The 17,640-nt window shown below is 38.9% G+C and overlaps 1 protein-coding gene across 3 annotated transcripts in view; it reads left to right on the forward strand.

Annotated features, from left to right (window-relative positions):
• Window positions 1-17,640, forward strand: part of LOC141426241 (T-box transcription factor TBX20-like) — a 52,692-nt gene that overhangs the window by 8,184 nt on the left and 26,868 nt on the right. For all 3 annotated transcript variants that reach the window (XM_074085092.1, XM_074085091.1, XM_074085093.1), the window contains one exon: window positions 2,207-2,492. In XM_074085092.1, coding sequence (XP_073941193.1) covers window positions 2,207-2,492 — 286 coding nt within the window. The remainder of the gene's footprint in view (window positions 1-2,206; window positions 2,493-17,640) is intronic.

Below are 17,640 nucleotides of genomic sequence, written 5' to 3' on the forward strand. Positions count from 1 at the left end.
GTGCCCTGCAGTGGGACGTATATAGGCTGGGAAGATGATGATAAATATAGAGGCAAGAAGTCAGACGATAATAGAAAGTAATGGTTTTATTACATGCATTTACAGGATCCTATAAAAACTTACACGTTGTAATTATTTTTATAACATTTATAAGATTACGTATCCTACACCTAATGGGAAGAAATAATACTTTAATAGGAACGAACGGCTTAATTAAATTATTTTATAGAAGGTTTATGGTAAAAAGTCTTATAACGTGCTTTTATATGGCCATGTTCTAGTATGCGTCACTTAAAGTTATCCTGTAAAGGTATTTGAGTTTAAGATATAGGATCGAAAGGTCTTAATTGTAGCTCAATTCATTTTGTTAGATGCTGTTTAAGTAAGTGGTCAAAGTTTTGTCTTGTAGAGTTTTACTCCCTTATATTATAATAAACATTATAATAAACAAAAACCGGCCAAGTGCAAGTCGGGCTCGCGCACGAAGGGTTCCGTACCATTATCTATACAACATTACACATTAGCAAAAAAACGGCAAAAAAAACAAGTTTGTTGTATGGGAGCCCCCCTTAAAATTTCATTTTATTTTAATTTAATTATTTATTTTTATATTTATTATACAACCAAAGATTTTGTGAATATTTCAAGCGTCTACCTGTTGCCATTATTAATATTAAGCAAAAAACGGCAAAACAATCACGTTTGTTGTATGGGAGCCCCCCTTAAATATAAATTTTATTCCGATTTTAGTATTTGTTGTTATAGCGGCCACAGTTATACATAATCTGTAAAAAATTCTAATGACTAACTATTACGACTCAAGAGATCTAGCCCTGTGACAGACGGACGGATAGACAGACAGACAGCAGAGTCTTGGTAATTGGGTTCCGTTGTCACCTTTTGTGTACAGAACCCCAAAAAGCTTTTATTTCTCCCTGTGAATTATTAATTAAATAAATTACAGTTTTCAAGTTGGTTTATTTATTTAAAGTTACATACTTTTTAGGGTTCCGTGGGCAAAATGGCAAAAACGGAACCCTTATAGTTTCGCCATGTCTGTCTGTCTGTCCGTCCGCGGCTTTGCTCAGGGACTATCAATGCTAGAAAGCTGTAATTTTGCACGAATATATATGTAAACTATGCCGACAAAATGGTACAATAAAAATTCAAAAATATTTTTTTTTACGGTAAGTACCTCCCATAGACGTAAAGTGGGGGTGATTTTTTTTCTCATCCAACCCTATAGTGTAGGGTTTCGTTGGATAGGTCTTTTAAAACAATAGGGGTTTAATAAGACGATTTTTCGATTTCATGATTAGTTTGCGAAATATTCAACTTTAAAGTGCAAATTTTCATTAAATTCCCCCGTGGGTGGAAAAATTAGAAAAAAATCAGGATGGTAGTAAGTATATCAAACTTACAAGGAAAACTATAACGGCTAAGTTTACTTGAGAATTATTAGTAGTTTATGAGTAAATAGCAGCCTAAGGTATAAAATATACCTAAACTTGGAATATTCCGTACAAAATACGAAGTCCTTAGAAAAACATTACTTAATTTCTTCGTAATAGTCCGACACGCTCTTGGCCGGTTTTTATTTATTTCTTAGGTAGATCTAATCCAGGAAATCGTGTTTTACTCTTCAGTTTCCTTGTTCGGATTGACGTTTCAAATATGGTATACATTAGCAGATTGAATATCAATGCATAATAGTCAGCAAAACGGTTAAATCTGTATCACAAAGATAAAATTAAATAGACGACTGGATGGCCAAGTGGTTAGAGAACCTGACTACGAAGCTTGAGGTCCCTGGTTCGATTCCCCGCCGGGGCAGATATTTCTATGAATAATACGCATGCATGTTTGTTCTCGAGTCTTGAATGTTCAATGATATGTATTTAAGTATGTATGTATCTATATAAGTATGTTTAACCGTTGCCTAGTATATCCATAGTACAAATCTTTCCTTACTTTGGGACTAGGTCAATTGGTGTCAGGTGTCCTATGATATTTATCCACTCAAATTATAAGGTTTAAAAAATACAACATAAGTACTTTAGTTTCCTGTTAACCTTAGCGGTCCCCGACACCGACGTTTTTTTATTTTTACTGGCATTTTTTGGTGTCGGCGGTTTTTTAAATTTTAAATTTAAGATTTTTTAAATATAAAGTATACTTTAGTACAATAATTCGCTTTTATTTTCAGAAAAATTCGTAGACGCGACAGCGTCAGGGTCCGGTTCGCCTTCGCCCCCGCTCGCCGAATACGAACGGGACTCACCGGTAGACGTATCGTCAACATCGGAGGCTGGCTCGGCAAGCGGCGCGGCGAGCGGCTCGCGCGCGCTCTCGCCGCCGCCACGCAACCCGCAGCTAGCAGAACGCTGGTCCAGTGAAGAGATGCGGCACATACAGTGCAACCTGGAGACTAAGGAGCTTTGGGACAAATTCAACGACTTGGGCACCGAGATGATCATCACAAAGACTGGCAGGTGAGAATACTTATAACTATCTAATAAAAGACATCGAAAGGCAGCTGAATATAAGTGGTTATTTCGTAACGAGCAACAGACTAAGCATTGTCGGGTACCTAGTATCCTTTGTCTTTACCAAATAAAAACAAAAACAATTACAGTCACCGGAGAGCAATTTCTGGTTGACTGTTAATTAATTATAGGAAAAGCGTCATTACACCGAATACAACTTTTACAACACTAAAAGCTAATGGTTCGTGTGACTTACATAGAGCACAATAGAGCCTACCGCATACCGTGCACAAATAGTCAGCGGAGAAATTAAAAACTCGGTGGTGGGTAATCGAAACGATTGTTGGCTAACGAGATCAAGGCGAAGTCTCGAAGTCAAAGGCGATAAGGTAGGTGGCGCAGTGGCGGTCGAGCGAAGCGTGGCCGTCGCGCCGCGAGCCCGCACAATGGGCAATCGACCACACCCGCGACCACGGTGGCCGACAGAAGCCTATAATCTCGAATTTGGTCGTCAATTGATTTGAGACAGACTGTATTAGTTGTGGTTATGTCCGCGATAGTCAACGATTTGACGCTGAGATCAAAGACGTCGGTAACGTTAGAAGTTGATAGGTAACTGGTGTTTTTATAACTTTTTGTGTTATAGTTCTAGTTTTGCTTGAACAAAAAAAACTAGAAATTCGCTTAAGTTACCGTACAATTACTGCAAAACAAAAGCTAAACAATGGTAGTGTTTACAGTTGCCGAAAAATAAGCACTGATTTATCACTCTTACATAAGTACCTACCTACCTAATTGTTTTCTCGAAAGCCACGGCAACCGTACATAACACTTTTTTTTTGTAAATATTCACACCATTTAAATACCTGCTCGTGTTATCAAATTGAAACGGTGTGTTGTGGCGGCGTTATCGGGCGGGTGTAAATCAGTGCGACAGGCCGCCGATCGTGACAAATTCGCCGACCTAATCTATCGATAACGACGACTTCCACCGCACTCACTTTCCTTTGGTGCAGTAATTTTTTACCTAACGATAATGGTTAATCGATATTCTGATACTGCGAATTGACAGACACCACTAATTGAGCAAGTTAGCGTAGCGAGCCTAAATGTAGTTGATGCTGAATTGTGGGTAGGTACAAAAATTTACTACTACCCTCAGACTTCATACGAGTACTTACTCAATTTCTTTATTTTTGTTGTGAATAGGGAGAATACAATGATATAGGATGCAGAAGCGCTATGTACTTAGCCAGTTTTATTATGAATAGTACCTAGGAATACAGTATTCCAAAAATGTTTAATGCTAAATACGTCAGTTTCAACCAAATATAACCGGGAACAAAGGCCGAGTGTAGAAGCACTAAACAATGAAGGCTCTTTCACGGACTATAAAGCAGTATTAATACCTCACTTATTTATTCCTTATAATGTTCTCGAGTTAACGACGCCTCGGGCATTCAGTTTTTTCTACCACGCACCATAAAATACGACATCTGGAAACGTATCCAGCCACACGTATTTATTTCCGAACTTAGCAGCCCAGAACAATTCTCGTGCATGTTTGATGCTGTGTTGATTCGTTATGACTCTTTCGCAAAATATAACTGTCAAATTACACATACCTGCATACCTCCTCTCCTGTCTCCTTTCTTATGGTAATATAGGAGTACGATGTATCATCATAATTCGCCCACGTTATCTCGTTTTCTGCATTAGCGATATTTTTGTTACGGTCATGAGAGTTAATAAAAGATTGAATGCGATAGCGAATGCTACAAAGGGCTTTGGGAAGTCGCAATGGGAGACAATTTGCCACACACCGTCACGGGAGCTTATCTGAGTCGGCCCCGTCGATTAGCATAAATCTCGCCAACTAACCGTCACGAATGTGTGTCGGACGCGGGCGGACGCGGGCGCGGGAGCGGGCGGACAGGACGCGAGGCGACGCGACGCGACGCTCGCATGTCGCGGCGATGAAGCGCGACGAATCACGACCGTCGCCCGGCCGCATAAATCAGCATTATCTCGCGAGATAGCCGCGCGGACCCACCCCGCCATATCACGCGGCCCCGTGTCGTTCGAAAAAATTAATGACTCGGAAAAACGATTCGCTTATGAGGGATCTTTCACTGTAATTGAATTGCCCCGCAGAGATCTGCCGAGTTGTCGGGTCATATCGAGCAAATGCTGAATCAGGTGCTGTTCTAGTTAACCAGTTGTGTGGAAAATGTCTTCTAGTAATTTTTTTTAACGGCTCTCTCCAAACTCAAGGGAGGTACATAGGGAATAGGAATCATAAGAGTATTAAGTAAACTAAATTAAACAATACCACAAGCTGTTATTTATAACAAGTGCGTCACCAATTGAATGGAAGGGCTTAATCCGCGCACATTAGCTCGATTCACCCCGCACAGATTATCATAACAGCCGTAATAGTATAATGTAAATATCGTACAGTTGTTGGTATGCTAATCGCGTTCCGAGCTAACGCGGTAAGCTGCGTTTTAAAACCTGTCTCATTGTGTAGCTCTTTCGAAGTTTATTCAACAGGGAGCCATTTTTCATTCCTCTGTGCAAATATTTTGATGTTTGTCAGCTTCCCGATTACGCGTCGTTCAACTGATGTCATGGAGTTTTATCAAAACTAATAAATTTTATTTTTAGTTATTTTAAAATATTTACTCGGAAAAGAGTTAAAAAAATACCTATTTGTGGTTTAGTTCAAAGTAAGTGCGCTGATTGGATATCACTGAATTAGCCTTGCTCCCATCATTACATTAAATTTATCAAATCCTATCTCATTACAAATACGCTATCTTTATCTAAGAGTGAACAGTGCGAATGGGAAAACAATAGTGGGATTGGTCCGGTGAAGATGTTCCGCGCTCGCGGCTGCCAACGCTTTAATCGCCGCGGCGCGCACTTGGCTGGCACACAACACACTCTTTGATTTACTTCTCAACACCATTCTGTTAATACAGATATACATATTTATTCGCGTAATAAAATGAATAGCTTTTCGCCGCGTCTGATGTGACCGCGATATTTCCGTGTAAAAACTATTTAATTCGAAACGTTTCTCTAGAATAAAACATTTTAGCAGTGAGTAATAGACGGCTGAAATATTGTTGTTCTTAAATCTTCTTTCCTGTAAACTGAGGTTTTATAATGTAGACATTTGTTACGTATTTTATCACGTCGCGTTTGAAGATATTCTTAATTAAAACACTAATCACTAATAATTCTTTAGCTGTCACAATGAAATACTCGCCCCAACAATATTTAGCAGCGGTATAAAACAATACAAAGGATCCATATTTACATTCAGTTTTTTCTTTGATCCATTTTACATAAAAACTTAAACTATAACAGATCAAATTGCAAACGTGTATTTAAAAACTTTAGGCGTCAATATTACGAGGAATTGTACTACTACTTACTACACTCAATATAAAATGTTTGTCGGTTTCCTATTTACGAATACCTACGTCGTAGTACGTAGTACCGTGTCCGATCCGTGGAACAGGCTGGACAATTTATAAAGCGAGTGATACCGTGCGACTCCCACGTGTCACAAGTCGTAGTGCAGCGGAACGCGACTCGGAAAGCCACCGTTTGTTGTACTAGATAATGTATAAAGCATATATACTAAGGCCTAGGCACACTGACTCGTAGTGTTCAATTATGGAAACTTCTTCTACATTGCATTTAGCTACGTACTTAATTAATTAGCTATAGTTGAGTTGTCTATGGACAGGGGTGTCTTGCTTTTTAAAGCATTTTAAATACTGTGTGTGATTTGTAATGGCATCCGTATGACAGTACTAGAAACCGCGACATGTTTTGTCAATTAATAGGTACATGGTACATTCATAACTCGAGACTATTTGAAAGTAGGTGAAGACCGAGGTACCTATAGAATATTTAACTTTGCCACTAGTGGATACAGTTGAAAATTGAACTGACCAGAGGATGTGGCAGTAAAGCCGTGGATTAAAGAGTGACAGTAGAAGAGTAGATAACTGGAAGCTGATATTCGAAGATGCTTTCAAAAGGAGGTGTTCCACGCCATTGTAGTGTGATCCTGTTGAGGTGTGCGTGGGCCGAGTGCGCGCACAGGTGCCGCGCGCTCGCCATTTGTCGCGCTCGCACGATAATTGTTGATATACGATCGCGACCCGACACCGTAATTGTCAACGCTTAATCTTCTAATTGGATCGCATTTAACATGCCAGCATGTCACCTCCATATCGATGTGCCACTAGTTCTCATGCGAAAAATTCATCTCCGGTTTCAGTTACATTCGTAAAACACTTTCACGATGCGATCTCGCTTTATAAAGCTGGCCTCGAACGGGCGAAGTCGAAAAGCAATTCGCAACGCCAATTTCAAGAACAGTAAAAAGTGCGATTCACAAGTGCAACTTGAAACGGCGTTTAAGAGCGAACCGAGGGCGGCGCCCACCGGGGGCGAGAAAACAATTTGGAATTTTATCGGCGGTGCCTTGCCTGCGCGGGGCGGGAGAGGGCACGTTACCTCTGATTTATGCCCGGACATTAGACGCGAGGTGGGCGAACGCGCAAACTGCACACACGCCGCCACGACCATTGCCACTTATTCCAGTCTCACCACTCGTACACACTCACGCCGCAATCACACCTCCACTTCCAAAAGAAGGCTTTTCTCATCTTCTTACCTACTAAAAGCACCACAACAATTCGTTTCGAGCGTCACTTTGTATAAATAGCCGGATTAATATTGTCTACTTAAAGTTCAAGTAAAACGCCATGGATATTCCAAAGTCATTTGAATTCAAAAGCTAATTTCACTAAAACCTACTAAAACCTTTAGATGAATCGAGTTGGCCGCAACTCGCGCATTATTTAACTTGCTCCAAGTTTAAATTGAAAACGCCACCGAACTCTTTGCGGGGCCGAAGTCAAATTTTGAACTTTGCTGCTGAATCGGAAATTTCTTTATAAATATCTAATTAGCTTAAATTCAGTTGGTGTCACGCTGCCGACACTAATTTTATTCGTGAAAGACGGCGTCGGGGAGAGAGAGAGAGCACCCGCGTCGGTCGGGGGTGGCACGTCGGTGAAAATGTATGCAAACGGGAACGCGATATTTGACGGAACCGAGAACGACTAAAGAATTAAGGAGGATGCGCCGCTACGCTGACGCGGCGCCGACGCGGCGTCACGCGCGCCCTACCCGCCACATCGCGAATTCACTTTGCTTTGCGTCTTATTAAGAGATTAGCTGTCACTCGAGCGACGGTGATCCTTCGAGCCCTTTCATTTAATAAAAAGCTTTCTCCATAATGACGCATTCTTTATTTACTTATAATGAAATTGTGACGGAAACGTTATCGTTATCGTTTTGATAATTAATGTTTTGGACTACCTACTTAAACTATATACACGCTTCTTATGTATGTGATTACATAGATATAATGATAGTGCAAAGTAGAAATAATTGAGGTAAATATTGGGATGGGCCTATGTTTTTTTTAATAATCCGTTATATCAATAATTAAAGCACTCAACCCTACCGACGGTATCTAGGTTATGTGAAGAGAACACATGCGGGGTATTCGAATACACGGTGTAATAGATGTATGATTCATGTAAATGCACCCTTAGCATGTATATCGGCTAATCTCGCCCTCCGCATATGCCGCGAGCGAGGCTCGGGCGCGGGGTGGGGGGTGTCTCGAAGAAAACGTGTAAACTAATTATGTACATTTTCGTAGCCACTTATTTACATAACCAACGGCCTGAACCCCGCTTTCACCGTGAATATTTCATTTGTAATCTTTACTTTGACGGTTTAATATGACAGCTGTTGGTTTGTTTGGTGGAAACTTTTAATTTTCGTCGTTTTCTTCCGGTACCACCGCCCTTTGTGTACGCGCTGGTTGGCGCCTCGCACAAGTAATGATAGGTGATTATCGAATAACTTTTTTCGGATAAACGTTCGGGAAAGTTTGTAAGGTGTAATTTGGAATTTTCGCTGAGATACCGGGTCGGTTGTTGTTTGACAAACGGAAGGTGCTTATTATATTGATTACTGTTTTGTCCTCCATGGAATACGTTTACGAAGGTGTCTATTAGGCTTTGCGACCGATATCGATTGTCAATGGGGGTAAAAAGGGTTGCGTGGTGCTAAACTATTGTGTTCGTTTGGAAGTAGGTAATAATTTGGGCCAGGAGCCGCGCGCGTTGTTTTGGAGCGCGCAGGAAGCCGATAAATAAAACTATTAGTGTACCTAAGTAATGAGCGAGTGAACTGTGGCGTTTCGCGGGTATTTATACCGTGCCTTCACGGGAACTAATTTATGGAAGTAAGTACGCGGAAAATGTTTATGTGTAGGGAGTTGAGCCCTTTCGTGGTTGGTTGTTGACATCCGGTAGCCTCCCTATGTACCTGGCTCATGTTTAATGAGCTAATTGGACAGAATTACCTAAGTGAGTATGTTACAATTCGTTAATGGTAGCCATGTTTTCTTTTGCGGTTTCTTTTTAATGTAAATAATGAAGGAATTCATGTTGAGGCTTCGTATATATTATTTTAGATTGATACCTGGCAGTTTTGATGTTTAAAATAAAATAAATTCCGTTAGAAATATACATTTCCAAGCCTAGATAGATTTCAAGACTTATGTAAAATTACATAGTGTCAATCCTAAGACATTAAATAATTTTAGACGTATAGAACGGCATGTTCACGAAACATTTATGCACATACAACTGTATATTGTTCTGCGGTCATAAAGCAACGTTCTAGATAGCGTCTGAGTCATCATTCACTATAACTGCAGTAGTCCGTTTGATCTCGAGTCGCAACAGTAGAGTGTGGATGGACGCGCTGCACTAACTGACGCGCCGGTGTGGGCCGCTGTCGTCGCCAAACTCCTGTCTGATGTCAATTTGTTAGACCACCGAGCGCTAAATACATTACTCATTATCCCTCTGAGCTTTCAAATTATGTTGGTGCTATGAATACTTAGTAATGAAACGTTGATTCGATTGTTTTTGAAAGGATCGTGTTAGTTTTCCAACTACCTTTGATCGAGCAATGTCTAAGTATGCAAGTAATCGCGCAGTAGTTTGGCCCGACCCCAATAATCTAGCGTAGAGGTCACGACATTATCAACGGACCTCCATCGCTGCGATTACAGCCGGGAGACGCAGCTCCGCCCGCTCCCCGTTGACATGTAGCGTTTTAACAGTCAGTACGTGCCTCCCCGGCCCGCCCGCCACCCCCGCCCGGAACTGACGACATTAGCAGCCGCAGACATAGGGCACGTCTCCAGCCAGACGTTGACATAGGTAGCTATATCTAAGATTCTTGAGAGATGGCAGAAGCTTTATACTACGTCGTCTACAGAAGATTTGCGTCGTATCTCGGTTTTAACTTGTCAGGCGAACGTAAGCTCGCAGTCATCAATCTCACATGTCTTAGCGTATGTTTTCTTTATTACGTATGAATAATTCATAGATCTTTCTAGACAACGAAATGTCAGAAATTTTCGAAACTTACAAATAAACATTTGCATAATGGCTATCATTCACGGGTTTACACTGTCTCAATAGGTGCTGTTAACGCCTACTTTTCTCAATGAGCAGTTACTGTACGTTCAGCAGGGTCATTTTCATCTTACCGGCTGAACGGGACAATCCAAATACGCCTTAAATAATTCAAATCAGGTAGCATAAACAGTTTTTTAGCTGCGGAGGCATTGTTTGCCGGGTCCGTTCCACGCGAGAGGTGTTCGCTGTAGCACAGCCTCACGTGCTCGCCGCAAATGCCACCATCTTTATGGTAATGAAACAACCTTACCGTTGTAGGTCGTGTATGTATTCATAAAGTAATAGCATAACACGAATGTAGGTACCTATACTAAACACATTCAGCGTTGTAACAAATTGTTAATTATAAAATGGTTAGTTAGCATGAAGATATATTTAGTTGTTAAACGTAGGCAAATGCAGGAAATAGACAGAAATAATACGAAATAATGAAAATTACTGACTAACAATTTAACTTAAGATTAGTTTTTGGATTCTTTTTGTATTTTTTATTTCAACTCCAAATTTTGTTACTTTTACGGTCATCCCGTAAAACCCATAAATATATCTTAATTTGATTGCTTAATAACGACATCTCTTGTCCGGGTGAGCGGTTAGTTCCAATGGAATGCTGAAAAATTCTCGATGAGGGCTACAGCATAGATGTCGCTAGTGTCGCTGCTTAAGTGACTAAATAAGAAACAAACAAGCTGAGATATTATATGTGGTGCATAGGAGAAATTCGTGTCTGTACCCCTATCCAGTGGTGGTGTAGCGGTATAGCACGTGGCACGGAATGCCGAGGACCTGGGTTCGATTCCCAGCGCTGGTCTATTTTTCTGGTTTTTCTGTGCATCTATGTTTCAGTTTGTATTTTCGATAACAATTTAACATTTCGTTACGCTAAATAATGTGATTATTGTAAATAATAAGATTATGTCAATCCTATATAATTTCACTATATTCTACAGTTATCTACAGTACAACGTGACTTTTTCGATCCTCGTTGAGCAGAAAAAATTGTGATCATGATCATGATGCATGGAACTGCATCGAAATGTAAGGAACATTCGAGAGCTCATCACGAAAGGGCTTCGGTGAATACCACGTATAAAATATGCCTAAAAAGTAGTTTAATCATAATGACAGTTGAAATTTACATTGACCTCGTATGAATACTATTCGTTTTTAAAAATTTAAGACATAATAATGACATGAACGACTTTTCAAATTGGAACACTACATCGATATTATATATAAGGGCCGGTACAGACGGATTACATTCCAACTGCCAACTGCCCAGTTGCAGTTACGTTGCAGCTGTAATGCAGTCCAACTGCAATGGTCCTAATCAATACTTATAAAATAAAATGCGTTTTCCCAGATGCATCGTTCACTCTGCGAGTAAAACATACAAAATAAAGATTGTGTTCAAGTATAAACGCGGAGCGGTGGGAATAATCAAAGGGAAAGGTGGTACGAGTGCTAAATTAGGTAGCGTAGGGGGGTGCAGGCGACAGTTTTCGCAATATTGTCGCCAAAGTTCCCAATTTCAGTGTCGACTTGCGAAACTCCTCGCTGAGGCTTGTGAACAGAAACTCGCAGGTGTGACTATAGAGTATAATATAGAGAAGACACAGCGAAAACAAATTATTTGTAGGTAGGGTAGGTAAATATGTCTTGCGTATTTATTTTACTTATATCTGTGACATTCTGTTCATGATTTATTATTTAGATACCTCTATTCCACATTTTACGTATTGTATTGTCGTAAAATTCATAAGTATTATTTTACAAACTATCAAATCAGATCTGTTATTATGTAGAGCTCGTATTTGAAATAAAAGATTGATACGTAAAGTTTGTGCAAATACTTTGTGCGATGGTTATCGCACAAAACCTAATGAGTAGCATAGCAACCGACGTGACCAGCCCAGTTCTATTGTAAGGTTAGCTCTCATATGTAGCACCACATCCACAAAAACTGTTTTGGAGTGCAGTATACAAGGCAAAAAAAAAATAATTTACCATTAAATAATGTTCTAAGTATGAAAAACTCTTCTGCTATTTTAATCATAAACTAATAGAAAACACTAAAATAAACTACCTATACTTGGAAGACCGACTTATTGTTGTTTAGCTTAATGATCTGTCACTTCTCAACATCCACTGTCGGGTTAAATTTCATTAGTGAAAACAAGTCATCCGACAACACCGCAACACCTCCTCATAAAATTTACAAGCGACCGAAATACATCGGCAACAAGAAGTGTGAGAGTTGGACGTTGCTATGCAATGTGACACCATTAACGTAGCAAACCGGGACAATAGGAGCAAAGAGAGGTGGAATTTAGCGGCCGTCGCCGTGATGCCGCACCGCCCCTGGCACGCGGCGTTCTACGAAAACAGGAACGCTTTCGATGTGATTATCAGTCTTGTTTATTGAATTATTATCATGACTGTACACAAAATGGTGTACGTCCACATAACACTTAATTTGTCGAACGTAATGTTCCGCGTAGTTAATATCTTTTGGCGTCGACACTACCTATAGGATTTTTTTAGGAAAGCTGAAACTCTAAACTAAACGATTCGTTTCACCATTTCACAAATAATTAATTTGGCCAGATGCATTTTATTTTGACTGTAAATCTTTTTGGATTTTCATAAAACTAATCTAAGGTAACCAATAGAGTTCTACACATGGTTTTGAAATAAATCCTGAATAGTTCACAGTTTCAGAACAAAAGGCATTTGGCCAAATGAAACATTAAAACGAATCATTTGTAAAAATAATTTTGGCAAAATGACAGGATACCTAACAGATTAAATAGATAAAAATTAGCATAATATGCTTGCTTACTTTAAAATTACAAGCTTTTCTATTATGTTACAACTAGCCGGTAAATCGTCATTCCTACCGCTAGTGAGACATTCCTCGCTAGATGCCGCCCCGGCCGCGGTCCGCCTCTTCCATTCCTACCATTTATTCATAGTACAAGAATGCCCATCATCTTCATGGCCCATCGGCCACTGCAAACGGTAAGGCTACGCATGCACTAAGAGTTCCCAGTTTTTTGATTCGTGTCTTGTCATGCCGGAATTTAATTACGTTTTTTAGCAGCTAGCAATTTCGTTGCTACTAGAATTTAGGTAGGTATGTACATTACATACTGTCTGATCATTGACATAGGTATTTACAACTACAATTAAAAATAATTACTGTAAAAAGCCGGTTAAATGCGAGTCGGAGCGCATTTACGTTTGAAATTAATTTCAACTCTACGTATATATACTTTCCCTAATCTTTCTTTCTTCCTTCTTTCCTTACCCGAGGAAATTGCGATGGCAGACAGACAGACTGCAACCAGCTAAACTTAAAAAAAATAATTAAATCACTAAATATGTAATAGCATTTATAATTTACGGATAAAAATTACGTAGGTGTAGGTGCAGAAAATATATTCAACGCTCAACGAATTCGTAAGATTTGAATAAGAATTTGGGTGTTTCGGACAGGATTTGAACCCGCACCTCCTGTGTAACTATACGCACCCAATGTATCCTACTAACTAGACTACCAGCAACCTGACCAACCATCCAAAAATTAATCACTTACATATGTCAATAGTGGCGTGTGGTGGCATTTATCGCAACTATCAGAAGGAAGTCACAACTCCTAAAAGCGTAAAAATTGATGTACCAATTCTATATTTCCAATAGATAACTATATTGTATTCCGATCCAATTTATGACAAGCGTAAACAAAGATGCCATTAACCAGACCATAGACATTTAGTGATGTAAAAACCTAGAACCTATTGCAAAATAATTAATCTGTTCAGTAAATCGATTACTTATTAATTGAATAGATAAACGTATTTATGTCTATTTTATTATTTACAATACTTGATTTAATTCCAAAGACTATATATATTCAATTATATTCAATTATAAAAGGAGTAACTATTTTTTAATTTTAAGGAAAGTAAATAAAAAATCGTTTATTCATTCGCGCATTAATCGATTTTTAAAATGTCAAATTTTCCACCATCTCTATGCTAGTCTATGCTACTACAGATTATACACATGTTTTAATCAAGAAATAACGTCAGATTTTGACGAATATTTTTCAAATGAAAAATAAATATTGAAATCAAGTGAATTTTGGTGAAAAAAGTGATTCAACATCTATTTAAAAGACACGAATTATAGATAAAATGTGTTATTGATTCGATCTAGTGGATGTTTATACAAGAATTTTGATGAAATCGGTTTGTTTACACTTTTAATAAATTGGATAGGCATAACGTATACTGAGTGATACTAACTTGCAACACCAACGAGTTACGCTATTCTACCACTGTATTTATTTATGTTTTAGTCATTCATTAAGTTTATTAAAATAGTCGTCGCGTTTTGGAACGTACCTATTTTGACTAAAAATAACTTATTTCCGGCATGCGGTTTGCTGCGATGAGGGGATACATATCAATTAAAAATTGTTCACTTAGGTAGTATTTGTTTAAATTCACTAATTACCTTGCCACTAATATATAGTTAGACGCAACATCTGCGCCAGCGCCGAACGCCACAGTTCAATACAGAATGTTTAATTTGCAACGCGCGTACCTACACGCTCCTAATAATTTTCTTTTTGCGTGAACATAGTTTTTACCTCAAAACAACCACATTACATTGTTGAGGGGTTGCCATGCTGTATACTGTACTCTACTAAAATTAGAGGCTTTCAATAGATGAAAGAGTGGAACGAGTTATTGGTTGTTTTTTACAAGCTTTTATTTTACTTGCAATGTTAGTATGTAGGTAGGTATTTTAGAGGTATTTGAGTTCTCTTCAAATTTTGCCAATTAAATTTTACTTACTTTAGTGATTGGATTGAATTTAAATTTGGTAGACTGGATGGCAATGGAAGCACAGTCAACAAAAAGTAGTGTCAGTAAAAAGCGTGTTCGTGCTAAAATCAAAATTTTAAAAACGTTTCAGATCTAGCTCTAGCAGTTGTATTGAAATTCTTGGTTTGCGCAAAAGAAAAACAGTGGGAATTTCCAAAAAATATATCGCTTATTTCAGCAACATTGCATAAGAATACCCACGCCAAATTTCATATCTTCCTGAATACGGGCAGATTATTAGTAGGTAACGATTTTATTTTTCAAAACTATCATTTACTCTATTAGGTAATAAATTACCTATGCTCTCGGTTCTTTTACTGCTATTCAAGGTGCTAGTCGTGTATTCAAACTAAAAGTAGCTCATTCCAAATTAAATGAAAAAGCAATTGTGTCTATATTAGAGCTAATGAGCCAGAGGGCGGGGCGCGCGCGGGTGAAATATCGCCATCTTGGGAGGTCTGCGCCGGAGCAGTCGCATTTTCGACACTCGCACGATTTTGTCAATCCTAATTCCTACGAGTATTGATTAATATCTCTGTCAGTCAGAGATCGCAGATAACTAGCGCGTACCTCGTCATGCGCGCGCCGCTGATGCGGCAAAAAATCACAAACACGCTGTTTTTTTTCGAACCAAAAACTAATACACGCTTAATCAAATTAAAAAGAAAAAACCGATTTCTGTTAACAGTCTAACCAAGATTAAGCATACGCAGCTTGATCGTTGAGTTAGTTTTAACAACAGACGAAACGCTAACGTTTTTTTACCCATGAGTAGGTAACTACCACAGAACATACTTATTTTACTATATTATAAACTAGCGGCGCGTTTACCCGCGGCTTCGCACGCGTAAATCTTTAGATACAGCAGTGAATTGGAATTCCGGGATTTTATTAAATTCTCGTTGGAATTCCCTAAAATTACATCGTGATTTTCATTGACGTGAAATTAAAACACCCATACCAAATTTCACGATTCTAAGCCCAGCGGTTATTAGTTCAAGATTTTATCCCTATCTCGTGGGAATATCGGAATAAAAAGTAGCCTACGTGTTATTCCAGATGTCCAGCTATCTACATACCAAATTTCACGATTCTAAGCCCAGCGGTTATTAGTTCAAGATTTTATCCCTATCCCGTGGGTACATCGGGATAAAAACAGCCTATGTGTTATTCCAGAGTCCAGCTACCTACGTACCAAATTTCATGACTAAGCCCAGCGGTTGTTATTTAGATATTTTATCCCTATCCCGTGGGAATATCTGAATAAAAAGTATCCTTTGTTTTATTCCAGGTTATAAACTAACTTTTTGCCAAATTTAATCCAAACCCGTTCAGCCGTTTCAGCGTGAAGAAGTAACAAACATACTCACTCACTCACAAACTCACTCACTCACTGACTCGCTCACAAACTTTCACATTTATAATACGAGTATTAGTAGGATTCGAAAGTCCGACTCCATCACGCAGAAACAACTTAACGATTTTGGATGAACTTTGGCTCACAGATAGTCTGGATTAACATATAGGTAGGCTATTTTTTATCTCGGAAAATTGCAGTTCTCGCAGGATAGATAATTAACTATTCTGAGAGGAGGCCTGTGCCCAGCAGTGGGAGTACACGTATATAGCCTGGGATGATGATGAGACAATTAAGTATAAATTAATTATGATTGGTTTTTTGGAGTCTTTTTTGTATTTTTTATTTTAACTCCAAATTTGTTACTTTTACGGTCATCCCGTAAAACCATATCCGTATTAATTGCTAGTAGTAATTTGATTGCTTAGTAGCGACATCTCTTGTCTGGGTGAGCGGTTGGTTCCAAAAGAGTATTACGTCTCTCGATGAGAGCGAAACATAGATGTCGCTAGTGCTGCTGCTTAAGTAGCATAGTAGAAAAAAGCAACCTGAGATATGTGTGCATAGGAGAAATTTGTGTCTAGACTCCTGTCCAGCGGTGGTGTAGGGATTATAGCACGCAGCACGGAATGCTGAGGACCTGGGTTCAATTCCCAACGCTGGTCTCTTTTTCTGGTTTTTCTGTGCATCCATGTCTCAGTTTGTATTTTCGATATAAATTAATTCTTAGCAGTTGAAGTCGCGGGTAACAGCTATTAAGTTGAATAAAAATACCATCATAATTTGATCATGAAACTCCGGGAGATATCGGATAACTCACGTCTGAAATCGAATTTAGCTCGACATGTTTCGGGCTAACCGTAACCTTTCTTCTAGGAAAGCTAAGGCTAAGGCTAGGGTAATCCGTAGCATTTCTTCTAGGAGCAACGCGACTCGGCGGCTGGTGCTACACATGCTCGAAACTCGATTTCAGACGTCAGTTATCCGATATACTATTATTTAATACTCATATTTCTTACCAAAATAAATTCTCACCTCAGCAGCTATTAATATGCTCACGTTTTACGCGGTTTCATAAGTCAATCTCAGCAATGAAATTCATTTTAATAAAAATACGATTCTTCTTATTTTTTATTCTGTATACCTACCTATTATCAACGAAAAAATTTTTTTTTCTTAACATAGAATTAATGATTTAATCCACACTCAATGTGTAATTTAATCAATTAGGCAACAAACATTAGTAGTTTTATAGAGCTACAGAGGTTGCGGAGCAGCGGTCATTTGTCATCGCGTCACTCCGG

This window comes from Choristoneura fumiferana, chromosome 3 (genome assembly GCF_025370935.1).
Source record: "Choristoneura fumiferana chromosome 3, NRCan_CFum_1, whole genome shotgun sequence".
Taxonomy (NCBI): domain Eukaryota; kingdom Metazoa; phylum Arthropoda; class Insecta; order Lepidoptera; family Tortricidae; genus Choristoneura; species Choristoneura fumiferana.